The sequence below is a fragment of the Chionomys nivalis genome, chromosome 11 (genome assembly GCF_950005125.1).
Source record: "Chionomys nivalis chromosome 11, mChiNiv1.1, whole genome shotgun sequence".
Taxonomy (NCBI): Eukaryota; Metazoa; Chordata; class Mammalia; order Rodentia; family Cricetidae; genus Chionomys; species Chionomys nivalis.
The window spans coordinates 18,234,111-18,247,837 of NC_080096.1; the positions used below are offsets into that span (position 1 = coordinate 18,234,111).

The window sequence follows — 13,727 nt, forward strand, 5'->3', positions numbered from 1 at the left end:
GACTGCTACACACATTCTTTGTAGAGTTCATTCAGTTGGGCCTGACGGTACCCAGACACGTGCCAAGGAGCGAAAGGCATGATTCTCCCCTAATTAAGGTACTTCCGGCTCTCTGCTAATAGACCTAACTGCTAAGGTAGCCTGTTTCCCCAAATTCTAATTCAAAAGCACGATTTCTGCTTTCCCCTTTTATCTCTTCTTTCAATATGTGTGTGTGTGTGTGTGTTCGTGTACGCTGCATCCTCCGTTGCTCTCCAACTTCTTTTTTGAGGTACAATCTCTCACTGAACCTAGATTGCACAGACGTGGTTAGACTAGCTAGCTAGCAAGCCCCAGGGACCCTATTTCTACCTCCCACTAAGTCCAAGGTGCATAGCATCCAAACCCAGGTGCTGTTCCTGCCTCTATGGCAGGCCTCTACCCAGAGTCATCTCCCCAAACTGACCAAAACCCGTAGCAGGCTCGCCCCCAACACACTGAGCTTTCTCAGTGTTTTGTTAACACATACACACACACCCCCATTACAGCCATTCAGCTGTTTACAGAACTCCACTGCTGACCCTAACTCAAAGGCATGACTTTCTTTCTCCCTTCTCCCTAGCTCCTTGCAGCATCTTCTGAGATGTACAGCTTGCCTGGCTTGTGTGTTTTTCCTCCCACAATCTAATAAAAATGGTCTTCAAAGTATCTTTCTGAGTCTGTTTCAAAATTCTTTTATCAAAGAGACTGACCCTTACAAAAGGGAGCCTGCCTGCCCAGTCAGGTGTCTGGACATGTACAGGACACCCCAGAGTCCCCTTTCGTGCCTCCGTGCCTTTCCAGCTGGGACATTAGGAAGGACGCCAGCTGAGGATCCAGCCCAAACACAGTCCTGGAGCAGGACATCCTCATCTGCCTCAGGGGCATCCTGTGGGCTCATAGGAGGTCAACGAGAGTCCCACTGGTGTGGACCAAGGCAGGCTGTGCCTTGAACCTGGCGTCCCGGCTGGACACTCAATGCACCGCCATGCGTCCTGGCCATGCCTCTGATGGTGTCTGACCAGACAGTCAGTCTGAGGGGCCTTGGCACTCCTGACAGTCCTTCATCTCTTCAGAGTAGCTCTCAATCTGGATGGTCATGATGTGGAAGTTGAACCTCCCCTGGAGGCGGTCCCTAGCCACCTTCAGCACAGCTTGGGCGTCAGCATTCTGAGCTGGGAAGAGAGAAAAGTGGGATGCTTGGTCTCATATCTACCCCTGGGGCACAGACAGGGGACAAGCAATGCCAGGGGCTATCCCGAACCAGACGAGCAAGGAAAGCACTGGCCTACAGCTTAAAGTGTCTCCTCCACCCGCTCACTCCCTGCTCCTGCAGAAGTGATCGGACCACCCCAAACAAGGCCTCCATAAATGCAACGGTAAGGCTCAAAGGGCATTTTGATGCTCAGCGTGTGGCCAGAGCTTGGCACACCCTCAGGAACAGCCGGGGCCTCTGGCTGCTTCTTCTCTTCACCTTCACTCACCGATAGCTATGTGGACAGACAGCACCGGCTGGGCCACTGTCAGCGCCCAGATATGCAGGCTGTGCAAGGCCTCCACCCCATCCACGGACAGCAGGAGATTCTTCACGGCTGTGAAGTCCACACCTTTCGGAGTCCCTGGGAAGAGCAAGTACAGTGGTGAAGGACACTACCCTCCCATCGCACTCCATTCCTCCAGAGCCACCTCGGCCAGCAGGTCCCCTGTGGCTCCCACCCCTCAGTCTGTCCTGTTACACCAACTGGAATGACCTCACGGATTTATCTGTTGTGTCTAGAATGGAAACTCTGAGCCCATGGGTCTGTTCTGCTCACAGGTAAATGGTGTCTATTTGATTTTAGACAGAGTCTCGCTATGTACCCCAAGCTGGTCTCAGACCCCAATTCTGCTTCACCTTCCTGGGTGCTGGGATTACAGGTGTGGCCCCACCAGGCCCTGTGAGGCCAGACATCTTGATGAAGACAGCCTGGAAGCCCCAGACCAGCACCCTACTCTTTTCCAACTGTCCTGACCCCCAGAAAGCCATGGCTTGGGCCTAAGCCCCAAGGCCAAAAGTGTGGGACAACCGTGCGGATTAGATGGGGAGTTCCAGACACCATTCAGTGCTGCGGCTGAGGCAGGAACAGGGTTTGGGCGCCCAGAGACCCAAGGAAAAGGACCGAACTGGTGTGGATTCTCTCGGCAACTGTGGTGGTGCACACCTATATTTTCAACACGGTAGAGGCTGACACAGTCCAGTCTGAGCTGCATCTAGAGACCCTGTCTCAAAACCAGCAGGGGATTACAGAGATGGCTCAGAGGTTAAAAGCACTGGCTGCTCTCCCAGAGGTCCTGAGTTCAATTCCCAGCAACCCCATCTGTAATGAAATCTGGTGCCCTCTTATAGCACACAGGCATACATGCAGACAGAACACTATATACATAAGAAATAAATAAATCTTTAAAAGCAAAAACAAAACAAAAAACCTCAGTGTGTAAAAAAAAAAAAACCAGCAACAACAAAAACCAACAGGGGATTAGAGAGGTGGCTCAGTAATGGGGAGCACTTGCCTCTCTCCCAGAGGACCAAGGTTCAGTAATGGGGAGCACTTGCCACTCTTCCAGAGGACCAAGGTTCAGTTCCCAGCACCCTTTGATCCCAGCACTAGGAAGGTGGAGGCAGGCAGATCTCTGTGAATTTGATGTTAGTGAGACCATGTTTCAAAAATAAAATTTAAAAAAGCTGCTGGGTGTGGGGTGCATGCTTTTAACCCAGCACTTGGGAGGCAGACTTTGAGGCCAACCTGATTTTGAGTTCCAGGCCAGCCAGGGCTACACAGAGAGACCCTGTTTCAAACCCTGCCCCCCATCTCCAACAAAAACAACCCCCAAACACCGGAACCAAATCCCAGTCTTCCTGGGAAAAAGCACCTGATGACTGGGGGTGGGGCTCCAGGTGTTACCAAGGCCGCCCAGCCATGTGACCAGCAAGGGCCCCACACATTCCAAACAAGGGAGGAGGCAGCCCTGGGCCCAGGGGGAGGATAAGCACTGGCCCCAACCTATCTAGGAACCGGTGCTCCTGATCAATTCAGAGCTCTAAGGACCCGTGCTAGGTTGCAGACTTCCTTCCACTCACACTCTAGTGTGCAGGTTCTCCAGACAGCCACACTGCCCCTGAGGCGGATTAATGAGTCACAGGCTGAGGGAACCCCAAAGTGAGGCTGGGGAGATACTTGAGCTGCTAACAGCACCTAGAGGTCTGTTTGATCTCCCAGAACTCACGCTAAACACCACACACACATGCATGCGGCACTGCAGTAATCCCAGACAAGGCAGACGCCTTGGGACTGACTGATTGGCCAGCCAGCTTGGTCTAATTAGAGAGTTCCAGAGGGTGAAGTGAGGACCTGAGTTCAGGTGCCCAGTACCCACAAGAAAAACAAAAACGAGCCAGGTGTGGCTGTCCTCCCTAGTAACCCTAGAGCTGAGGGAGGGTGGAGGACAAGCCGACCCAAGTGGCTTGCTGGTCAGTCAGCTTGGAGAAACTAGACAGCTCTAGGTTCAGTAGGAGACCTTAATAAGCTATTAAATAAATAATTAATTAAGGGCTAGCCAAGTGGTGGTAGCACATGCATGCCTTTAATCCCAGCAGAGGAAGGTGGATTTCTGAGTTCGAGGCCAGACTGGTCTACAGAAAGTTTTAGGACAGCCAGGACAACAACAACAACAAAAAAAGAACTGGAGAGATAGTTCAGAGGTTAAGAGCATTGGTTGTTCTTCCAGAGGTCCTGAGTTCAGTCCCAGCAACCACATGGTGGCTCACAATCATCTGTAATGAGATCTGGTGCTCTCTTCTGGAGTATAGGCACACATGCAGCCAGAACATTGTATACATAATAAATAAATAAATCTTTTTTTTTTTTAAACGAAGAAGATACCCCACTGTCAACCTCTGGTTTCTACACATAATAGATGAACAGACATCTGTGTACACCCCACCCCCAAACCCCAAAACTCTAGGTCTGAGGTACCTTCCATGAGAACCAAGATCACATCTCTCAGGATGGTTAACGTTGTCCCCAAGACCAGGATGGAGAAGAGGAAGGTGCAGATGGGGTCCACATACTTGTACTCAGGCTGCAGGAAAAGGAGACAGACATGGGGCTCACCAGCATCTACCTGGGTCTCCCTATCATCTCCCAGCATCCACCTGGGTCTCCCTATCTCCCAGCATCCACCTGGGTCTCCCGATCTCCCTCCTACCAGCACAGTATCAGGGAGGTCTCTCTTTTCAGGGTGAGCATGGGACTCACTCTAGCCTGGTCTTTGAATTTTCTACTCTATTCTGCACCCAGGCGACCTCAGGACACATCTCTCCCTAAAGAGCTAAGGCACAGGCAGAGCTAAAGAGGAATGTCAGCATCTGATTCGCCATTCCCATTTTATAGACGGGGAAACTGAGGTTCCATGAGACCTCAGCCACATACACTACATCTCACTGCCTCTGTGTGACAGGCAATGCCCGGGCTCCAGCAGCCCACAGTCCTGGGCTGGGAAACGGTACAAGTAACAACCTTTCCGAATGCATAAAGCGCAACTGCCTACCTTTTGGGCTTGTTGTAGAGCCAGCACTCAGTATTAAATATTCCTTCCCTTTCTCTACCTTCTCATCCTAAGCTGGAGGGGGCCCAGCATGGGGAAAAAGTCCCTGCACAGAGGTAGGCACTGCCCCACCTCCCTCCCCGTGCCCACTCTGACCTTGTAGTATATAATGTAGGCAGCCACCAGGACACCCACACTCTGCAGAAGGTCCCCGATCACATGGATGAAGGCTGCTCGGACACTGGGGTTCTCCTGCTGCTGTTGGCTGTCTTCATGGCTTTGATTACCATGGCTGTGTCCATGTTCATGGCTTTGCCCATGTCCATGGCTGTGCCCATGTCCAGACTGATGAAGAGCCAACCCCATTCTGTGGAAACAGACAAGACTCAATGAGGTAGCAAAGGTTTCAAGCCACCTAGGCACAGTCTACTCATTAGGGTTGGCCTCCCGAGGGTGAAATTCTGAAGGCCCCATCACTCAGTGACCCTCTTAGGCATAGGAATCTAGTCCTACAGCCTTAGCTCATAGCCACAGGGCAAACAGCTCTGCCCACAGTGGGAGACTGACTGGGTGCAATACCCCAAAGCTGAGTTTCAGAGCAAGGGGGCACCAAGGAAGTCATCTAGTTCATCTCCTCATGGTACAGGAGGGGAACTTGAGACAAGAGAGCCAAGGAGACAGAAGGCCCAAGCCTATGATTTACCCACCCTCCCTCTCTTTTACTGAGACCAGTTTTAGCCATGCCAGCCTGACTTGCCCTTTGGTCCAGCAAGAAGCAGAAGCATCCCCTTTGCTGTGGGTAGCCTCCAAGTTTATTCTCCGACATGGAACGTGGGGGAGGGGGTTTGAAATGGCAGAGGTGCAGACCTATTGGCCTAAGGTCTAAGGGAGAACCGATGTATACCAGGGAACTTCCCCGGAGGTTTGCACACAGGGATGAACTGGGGCTGCACTCACATGATGTTCACAGCCACAGCGCAGGCCGACGTGATTAACATGGTGTCCCCTTTGATCTCATAATCTCCAGAAATCAGGCGCTGCACAGCCAGGTACACCAGCACCCCAGTTACCACCCAGATGGACAGCACAGACACCAACGCTCCGAGGATCTCTGGGTAAGAGAACCACAGGGACAACCTCAGCCTGGGCCCTAAGGGTAGGAAGGCCTACTCCCTCCATGTAAGCCCCTCCCCGCTGCGGTCAGGATCTGAGTGTCTTCGGTGCTTCCTGAAGACATGCCTCATCCCGCCAACTCATATATGGAATCATTTAGCTCAACCTTGTTTGCTGAACATGGGAAGAAACATATTTATGCACATATACACACATACATAATATACTATATATATATATATATATATATATATATATATATATATATATCTCCAGCATGGCGGTGTACATCTCTAATCCTAGAATGTGGGCTGCTAAGGCAAAGAGACTGCCTGAGTTTGATATTTATGTTTTTTGTGGGCTCACTATGTAGATCAGGCTAGCCTTGAGCTCAAGAGGTTCACCTGCCTCGGCCTCCCTTGTGCGGGGATTAAGGGCATATACCTAATTTTCCCACCCAAATCAAGGTAAGGTCACTACCTAATTTAATTAAAGGTAACAGAAGAGGGCCCAGACTCCCCAGAGCTGTAGTTAAATTACTGCCAAGAGCAGTGGATGCCAGCGGCTGAGCCACCTCCAGTTCCTTGTTTTGCTCAACTGACAAATGGAGGCTGAGGACACAGGGCCATCTCTCCGGACAGGAGAGGGACAGTGCCATCCAGAAGGGAACTAACAGCTTAAGGCGGTGTTTACTGACCTTTCCCTACCCCACAGGGCATCCACAGTGACAGGCAATGCCAGTGCTATTGTCTTTTGTTCTGGGCCACTATTTCCTAAGCAAGAAAGGTGGACTTTGCCTCTCCATTAACTCCCAGATAACTGGCACCAAGTCTGTCCCATCAGACTGGGAGTTCCCAGGGACCAGAGGCCAAAGCAGACACCCCCTTCACCACAGAAGCTGCTTTTGTGGCCTTACTCCTGGCATTCCTGTCATGGCACAGGCCTCAATTCCAGTCCTTGGGAGGTTGTGACTGCGTTTGACGCCAGCCTGGGTTAGACAAGTGAGTTAGAAGCCAGCGTGGACAACCTATCAACATCCTGTTTATAAAAAAATGAAAACAAAAACAAACTAGCTGGTGTAGCACATGTCTGGAATTGCAGGACTTGGGAGGTGGGGAAGTAGGAGAATCAGGAATCTCACAGCCAGCCTGGGCTACTAGAGGTGCGGTCTCAAAAAACTGAAAATTCCAAACAAAAACTCTATTCTAACCCGGGCTTTCTCTCTTGGATCAACCCTGTCTGTGGCCCACGAGGATCCTCACCAGCTCGCTGCCAGCCGAAGTTCATGGTCTTGGTGGCCGGTCGGGAAGACACCCAGAGGGAGAAAAGACTTATGAGCATGCTGGCAAAATCCGTGAGCAGGTGGGCGGCATCCGTCATAATGGCCAGGCTGTGTGCCAGGTATCCACCTGCAAAGTGCAAGCCCGGAATGAAGCTCCCCCAAGGAGTTAACTCCCCCAGTTCTGTGCGCTGCTTGGCGAGACGCTAAGCCCTGGAAGACACACGCTGGGTTCAGGGTCTCTGTGCCGGTCAGATGTACTGTCAATTCACCCATGGCCTTACCAATGATTTCTCCAATCATGAACACCAGGCAGATGGCAGAGGCCACGTAGAGCTTGCGCCGGGCCATCTGCTTCTTGGAGTCAGGGTGACTACCAGCATCTTTCTGGGCATGGCAATAATGGTTGCTCTGGATCGCCAGCTCAACAGCAGGCAGGTTCACAGGAGGGGCCCTGCCAGCCTCACTCTTCCACAGAGATCCAAAGTATGACCTGGAGGTGAAAGGAAGGAGAGAAACGCTCAGCCGGGGTTGGGGGCGGGGGGGGAGGGGGGGTGAGCACAGAGTCAGTCTCTAGGAGTATTGCTGACCCCCGTTGTTTCCAGAAAAAGTTAACAACAGTGCCTGCCAGGTGGTCGGAGGTAAGAAGCCAATGATACTGGGGGATGCTGGGGAAGTGAGTCTTGGGACCTTGTTCTAAGTCGTTCCCTCCTCCTCCACCCCTTCTCAGGTCTAGAGGACAGTCTTTAAGAACTAGCCAAAGGGCAGGCCGTCCAGTCGAGCGCAGAGAAAGAGCAGAGTTCTGGCTCAAGACAGTAACCTGAAATGTAGCGCACAGCACCCGAGGGCACAGGGCCTCCCCACCTCAGGGCTGCCTGGGATCAAAGTGCTGGAGTGAAGGCGGGGTTCCAGGCACCCGACTGTGTTCCACTGGGGCGCCCCAGCAGGCAGTGTTCAGGATCTGTATGCTTGGTCAGGTGAGACAAGTGTTCCCCGGGGCTATGAGGCTAGCGCCAATTTCCTCTTTCCCTTGCTTCACCCCATCCCTCTGGCGGGATCCCAGGTTCAAGCCCCAGCCCGGACCAAACACAGCCAGGACGGCCAACGAGGAGGTGCCTGTGATGCCGCCCAGATTCCCGCCCCTTGGGGCTTAAACTTACCGGGCTCCGCTCGTGCTCTCCAGCAGATTCTGCTTGTCCACGGTCGGCATGCCGCCTCTTCCACAGTGCGCCCTCGAAGTTGCGCGCCGGACGATGGCAGCGTGCACTCACCTTCCGCTCGGGTCCCGCCGCTGCGCCCCGCGCCCGCCCGCTTTATCCCCGGCCCTCACCACCCCGTGTGAAGCCGCCCTTCGCGCGTCGTGTGCAAAAGCCCGCGGGGAGGGGGGAAGGGTGACCGGCTGCAAAGGGAGTCGAGACTCTGCCCCCTGCACTGATCCCCTGCGTCCCGAGCCTGAAGGAGCCCAGCGGCCTGCGGCCAAAAGCACTTGCTGAGAGTTGCTCAGAGTTGTTAAGTTAGGACTGGGTGACCGAAACCCCCAGTCTTACTGGCATCCCATAGTTAAATCTTGGGGTCTGAGTTTCAAGAAAATCGGCCGGGCGTGGTGACGCACGCCTTTAATCCCAACATTCCAGAGAGGAAGCAAAGGTAGGCGGATCTCTGTGAGTTCGAGGCCAGCCTGGTCTCCATAGTAAGTTCCAGAACAGTTAGGGCTTCTTTACACAGAGACAACCTGTCTCCAAAAACCAAGAAAGAGAGAGAGGCCTTAGGGCAGGGATGTGGCTACTGGCAGGATGACTGGGGACTCTCCAGACTACGGGTCGGGCTTTCAGCTACAAAGAGAGACTCCCCGGAAGCTTGATCCATCTTCTTCTCTGGCTGTGGGCCGGGTCTGCCTCCTTCTGCAGGGCGTGGGGGAGGGTCACTACGTGGGAGGGGCACACGGAGACACGCGGTATCCCAGGCGGTATCGTTGGAGTCACAGACCCAAGCTTCCCTTGAAAAAGCACCAGTTCCTTCTGCCTTGCGCTGAGATTAGGATCTGGAGTGGCCGGCTTTATCTCCACCTCTACAAAGAACAGTGTCCTGTCTGGTTGTTTAGGAGAAAACACGGTTACCAGTGTGATGCCCCACACACCCATTTAGACCATAGTCCGCATTTTCTGGGGCTTGGGCCCTATTCTCTCCCCCCTCCCAGTGTTGGCCTTTGATAGGTAGCTTGCCTGTTTTCTGTGGGGGCAGGAGTGAGCAGGACAAGACAGGACAGGGCTAGAGCTGTCACTCAGCAGGTAGGGTGCTTGCCTGGCGTGCAGGAAGCCTGGAGTTCCCTCCACAGCCCACCTCTGTACAGGTGGAAGGGAAAAAAAAATCAGAAGTTCAAGGTTATCCTTGGCTATACAGCTAGCTTGAGGCCAGCCTGGGGTACTTCAGAGTTGTAGGCCCTGTCTCAAAAAGCAACAATAAACCCACCAGAGGACTGGGTAGTAGGACAAGTTTTCTGGGCATAGTGCATTGGGCATTCAGCTGACCGAGAAGCAGGGACCAGAGGACTCTTCTCCTGGGACCTCCAGTGGTCTGCCCGGCTTAGTGTTGAGAACCTAGTTGGGTGCCCAAACATTAGACTGAACACGTGACACAGCTGCACGTGCACTGTAACCCCAGGGATTAAGGAGCCTTGGGCAGAAGGAGCTCGGAGTTTGAGGGTAGCCTGGACAATTTACTGGGACCTTGTTTGGTTTAGGACAGTCTCCCTACGTAAGCTAGGCAGGCTTGGAATTTGTGAACCTCGGGGATTGCGAGCTAGTGCTCTCTCTCTCCCCTGCCAACTAGTTCCTTCCCGAGGAAGGCAGAAGAAACTAAAATCTTTCTTAGGATAACTCATAGACAGTTTTGTTATAAGACTGGATCAAGGTAGCCCAGGTTGCTCTTTAGTCTGCAGAAGGGAAGGTGACCTTGAGCCTCCTGCCTTAAATTCTAATCTTCCCCACCTAGTATCTAGGAGCCAATCATAAAAGAATTCAGGGCCTGACCAACCAGAGGGCCCTACCTGGTGTCTGGGCTGAGGAAGGTGCACTAACAGGCTCTGCTGGCAGTCCCCACCCGGGCTGTTAACGTCCTGTTCATCCAATCAAATCCTCAGGGTTGTGATTTAACTGTGTTTACAAGAGGACTTCTCCAATACAAAAAAAACAAAAACAAAATTCAGAGTTCCAGAAGCTTCCGAAACCAAACATAGGGACGCTCCTGGAAGTTGGTGTTCCTGGAGAAGGCAGTGTCTCCACCCCTTCCCAGAAGCCCTGCCCTCTGTCCCTTATCTAGATTCTTTGTGGTGAATTAGTAAGAGTTAGCATTGCTTGGGTTCTTTGTGTTAGTGACTGGAGGGTACTCAAGGAGGGTAGCTGTGAGAAGATGAACCCTGGGGCTCTGCCTGGCATCAACCAAGCACCACAGGCAGACTGAACTGAGTTTGTGGACAACCTGCTGTGGTCCACTGTAAAATCAGTTTCCTGCTGTGTGGGCATCTGGTGTCCAAAGCACAGCCTTGAGAGTTTATCAGGAGAAATTACGTTTGAAGTCGGCATTTCCTTGTGTCCCCAGAAAGGACTTTAATTTTTTTTTTAAATATTTATTTATTATGTGTACAGTATTCTGCTTGCAGCACCAGAAGAGGGCCCCAGATCTCACTACAAATGGTTGGGGGTCCCCATGTGGTTGCTGGGAATTGAACTCAGGACCTTTAGAAGAGCAGTCAGTGCTCTTAACCTCTGAGCCATCTCTCCAGCCCAGGACTTTAATTTTTTTGTTTGTTTGTTTTTTGTTTTTCGAGACAGGGTTTCTCTGTAGCTTTGGAGCCTGTCCTGGAACTAGCTCTGGTAGACCAGGCTGGCCTTGAACTCATAGAGATCCGCCTGCCTCTGCCTCCTGAGTGCTGGGATTAAAGGCGTGTGCCACCACCACCCGGCAAAAGGACTTTAATTGACTTGCCAGAGTTTGTGCTAAGGATGTTGCTCAGTGATTGAGTGCTTGGCTAGCATTGCTAGGGCCCTGGGTTCAATTCCAAACGTACACACGTGCATACACACACACACACAAACTCACTCACCCAACAAAAAATTTCATTTAAAACTTCAGCAAGGGGGCTGGAAAGATAGTCAGTGGTTAAAAGAACTCACTGCTTTTCCTTATATTATCCAGCCACTTTGGCTACCCACTCCTCTTGTACCTTTGGCCTCTTCCCACATGGCCCAGCTCAGTCTGATCATGTCCACTCTGGACTCTCCCAGATGTCCCTGCTTCTGGCTATGCTCTCCTCTCCCAACACAGCACAATAAACCTTCTCCTCCACCACACCTAGAAGCAGTCATGTCCTTCCCTTCTCTTTCCTTTTTCTTTCTTTTTTTCAGACAGAACGTCTCCCAGTGGCAGAGAAGGGAGGCACCTAATACAGCTCACTAAGCCTCTTAAAGGACGTGTACGTGACTTTCCGAGAAGAGCCATACCGCAGACATCAAAGAAACAAGTGTGGGTCAAAGAGGGCCGCCCCGAAGTGTCACTACGGCAAAACTGGCAGAGTCTACACAGTCACTCAGTGCTGTGGGCATTGTGGACAAGGGAGTTGAGACCCAGCTTCTGAGAGAATCAGTGTGCACACTGAGCATGGTCTGAAATGACTTCCTGAAACAGGGAAAGGAAAACACAAACCAAAGAGAGAGGTACCTGGGTCCCACTGAAGTACCAGGCTGCTCCACCCGGAGAAGCGTGCGCGTGAGAGCTAAGAGGGAGGAGCCCATTCCCTACCAACTCGTGGTGTGAGAGACGAAAATAAAATAAAAGGCCTCAGTTTTAAAAGTATTTTTCTGCCGGGCGGTGGTGGCACACACCTTTAATCCCAGCACTCGGGAGGCAGAGGCAGGCGGATCTCGGTGAGTTCGAGGCCAGCCTGGTCTACAAGAGCGAGTTCCAGGACAGGAACCAAAAGCTACAGAGAAACCCTATCTCGAAAAATCCATAAATAAATAAATAAATAATAAAAGTATCTTTCTTTTCTTTATTAAAGATTTGTTTATCTTTATTGGGTGTGCAGGTGTGTTCTGCCTGCATGTACACCTGGAGCCTTGGAGTCAGAAGAGGGCTTTGACCCCATTCCCTGGAACTGGAGTTAGAGACAGTTGTGGGCCAGTGTGTGGGTGCTGGAAACCAAAGCTAGGTCCTCTGCAATAGCAGCCGGTGCTTCTGAGTCACTTTCCTAACCCCCAAAAATGTTTTTCTTAATTAGTTTGAACTGTGGTATCTTCTCCCCACTCAGAAAAAAAAAATGCTTAAAAAAGAAAACCAGGTGTGTGAGAGCAGAAAGAACGGAGTCATGACCCATGCAAGAGTGAAGAGCTGGGCTGGCACTGGCACAGAAGCTTCCAGCGTGCACTGGCTGGTTTTGTGTGTCAACTTGACACAAGCTAGAGTCATCAGGAAAGAACCTCAATTGAGGAAATGCCTCTGTAAGATCTGACCGAAAGCTGGGCAGTAGCGATGCATGCGTTTAATCCCAGCACTCGGGAGGCAGAGGGCAGCCTGGTCTACAGAGTGAGTTCCAGGATGGCCAGGGCTACACAGTGAAACCCTGTCTTGTAAAACAAAAAAAGTGATGTCTCTTCACAGCAATAGAAGCTCTACAACAGATAAATAGATTAATAAATAAGAAAAGTGGGGGCGGAACAAAAACTAACAAACTCATCCGTAGTTCGGACTGGCCTTGAATTCCTGACTCCCCTTGCCTCTACTCCAGAAGTGCTGGAATTAGAGGCTTGTGTCACCACGCTTGGTTTATGCTGCGCTGGGGATTGAAGTCAAAGAGACTTCATGAAAGGGAGACAGACATTCCGTCAGCGAACTCTATACCCTAGGCTTGTTTTTGTTGTTTTGGTGTTTGAGATAGGGTTTCTCTGTGTAAGAGCCCTGTCTTGTGTACCGTCTGTACTACGCGTACTACGGTACTATTCCTGTATTGTAGCACCTGCCCTACAGGACCATTTGCGGGCCAAGCAAGGGCCTGGAGATTTAAACACACAAAGACACACAGACAGACACAGGACTCCTGAAACAGGAATGCCCTCTTTATTGTGTACCAGAGCCGCTTATATATGGATCCTTAACTGATAGCCACGCCCCAGCCGAACCCACCAGAAACCTCTCCCCTGCTATCAAAAACTCCTGAGGGTCTTGTGCTCAGAGCAGCTGCAAACACAGGAAAACAAGTTGTTTTGCTCAGAGCAACTGCAAGCATAACAAATTGTTTACAGGAAATTCAGGGTCTGGGTCAACAGCCCCCAACAGTCTTGGAATTTGCTGTGTAGACCAAGCTGGCCTTGAACTCATAGAGATCCACCTGCCTCTGCCCCCCCCCCCCAAGTGCTGGGATTAAGTACCACCACTGTCAGGATTCCCTAGGCTTGTTTCTGTCAAAACCATGCCTAACCATGTATCCCTGGCATGTATCTGGTCTGACCCTTGACATGTAGCCGAGTGTGGTCTCAAACTCATGGCAGTCCTTCTGCTGAGACTCATGTGCAGATTACAGGTGTGCACACTAACATCCAGCTTCATCAGCATGGTTTTTTTATTTTTTGTTTTCTTGTTTTGGTTGGTTGGTTGGTTTTTCGGGACAGAGTTTCTCTGTAGCTTTGGAGCTTGTCCTGGAACTAGCTCTTGTAGACCAGGCTGGTCTCGAACTCACAGA

At 51.5% G+C, this 13,727-nt stretch overlaps 1 protein-coding gene across 1 annotated transcript; it reads right to left on the minus strand.

The window, feature by feature from the left end:
* Nucleotides 1-800: 800 nt before the first annotated feature.
* Slc30a2 (solute carrier family 30 member 2) lies at nucleotides 801-8,237 on the minus strand. Its single transcript, XM_057784774.1, has 8 exons — nucleotides 8,155-8,237; nucleotides 7,279-7,487; nucleotides 6,978-7,124; nucleotides 5,560-5,713; nucleotides 4,759-4,969; nucleotides 4,032-4,137; nucleotides 1,503-1,637; nucleotides 801-1,193 (listed from the first exon to the last, which is right to left on the minus strand). The coding sequence occupies exons 1-8, from the start codon at nucleotides 8,202-8,204 to the stop codon at nucleotides 1,048-1,050; spliced, it is 1,158 nt and encodes a 385-aa protein (XP_057640757.1). The 5' UTR covers nucleotides 8,205-8,237; the 3' UTR covers nucleotides 801-1,047.
* Between the last annotated feature and the right edge of the window lie 5,490 nt (nucleotides 8,238-13,727).

Coding starts and splice junctions, on each gene's coding strand:
- Slc30a2 (XM_057784774.1), bottom strand. CDS start 8,204: ATGCCGACCGTGGACAAGCAGAATCTGCTGGAGAGCACGAGCGGAGCC. Junction 1,638..4,031: donor GATCTTGGTTCTCATGGAAG/GTACCTCAGACC, acceptor TGCTCTTCCCAG/GGACTCCGAAAGGTGTGGAC. Junction 1,194..1,502: donor GTCTGTCCACATAGCTATCG/GTGAGTGAAGGT, acceptor CTCTCTTCCCAG/CTCAGAATGCTGACGCCCAA.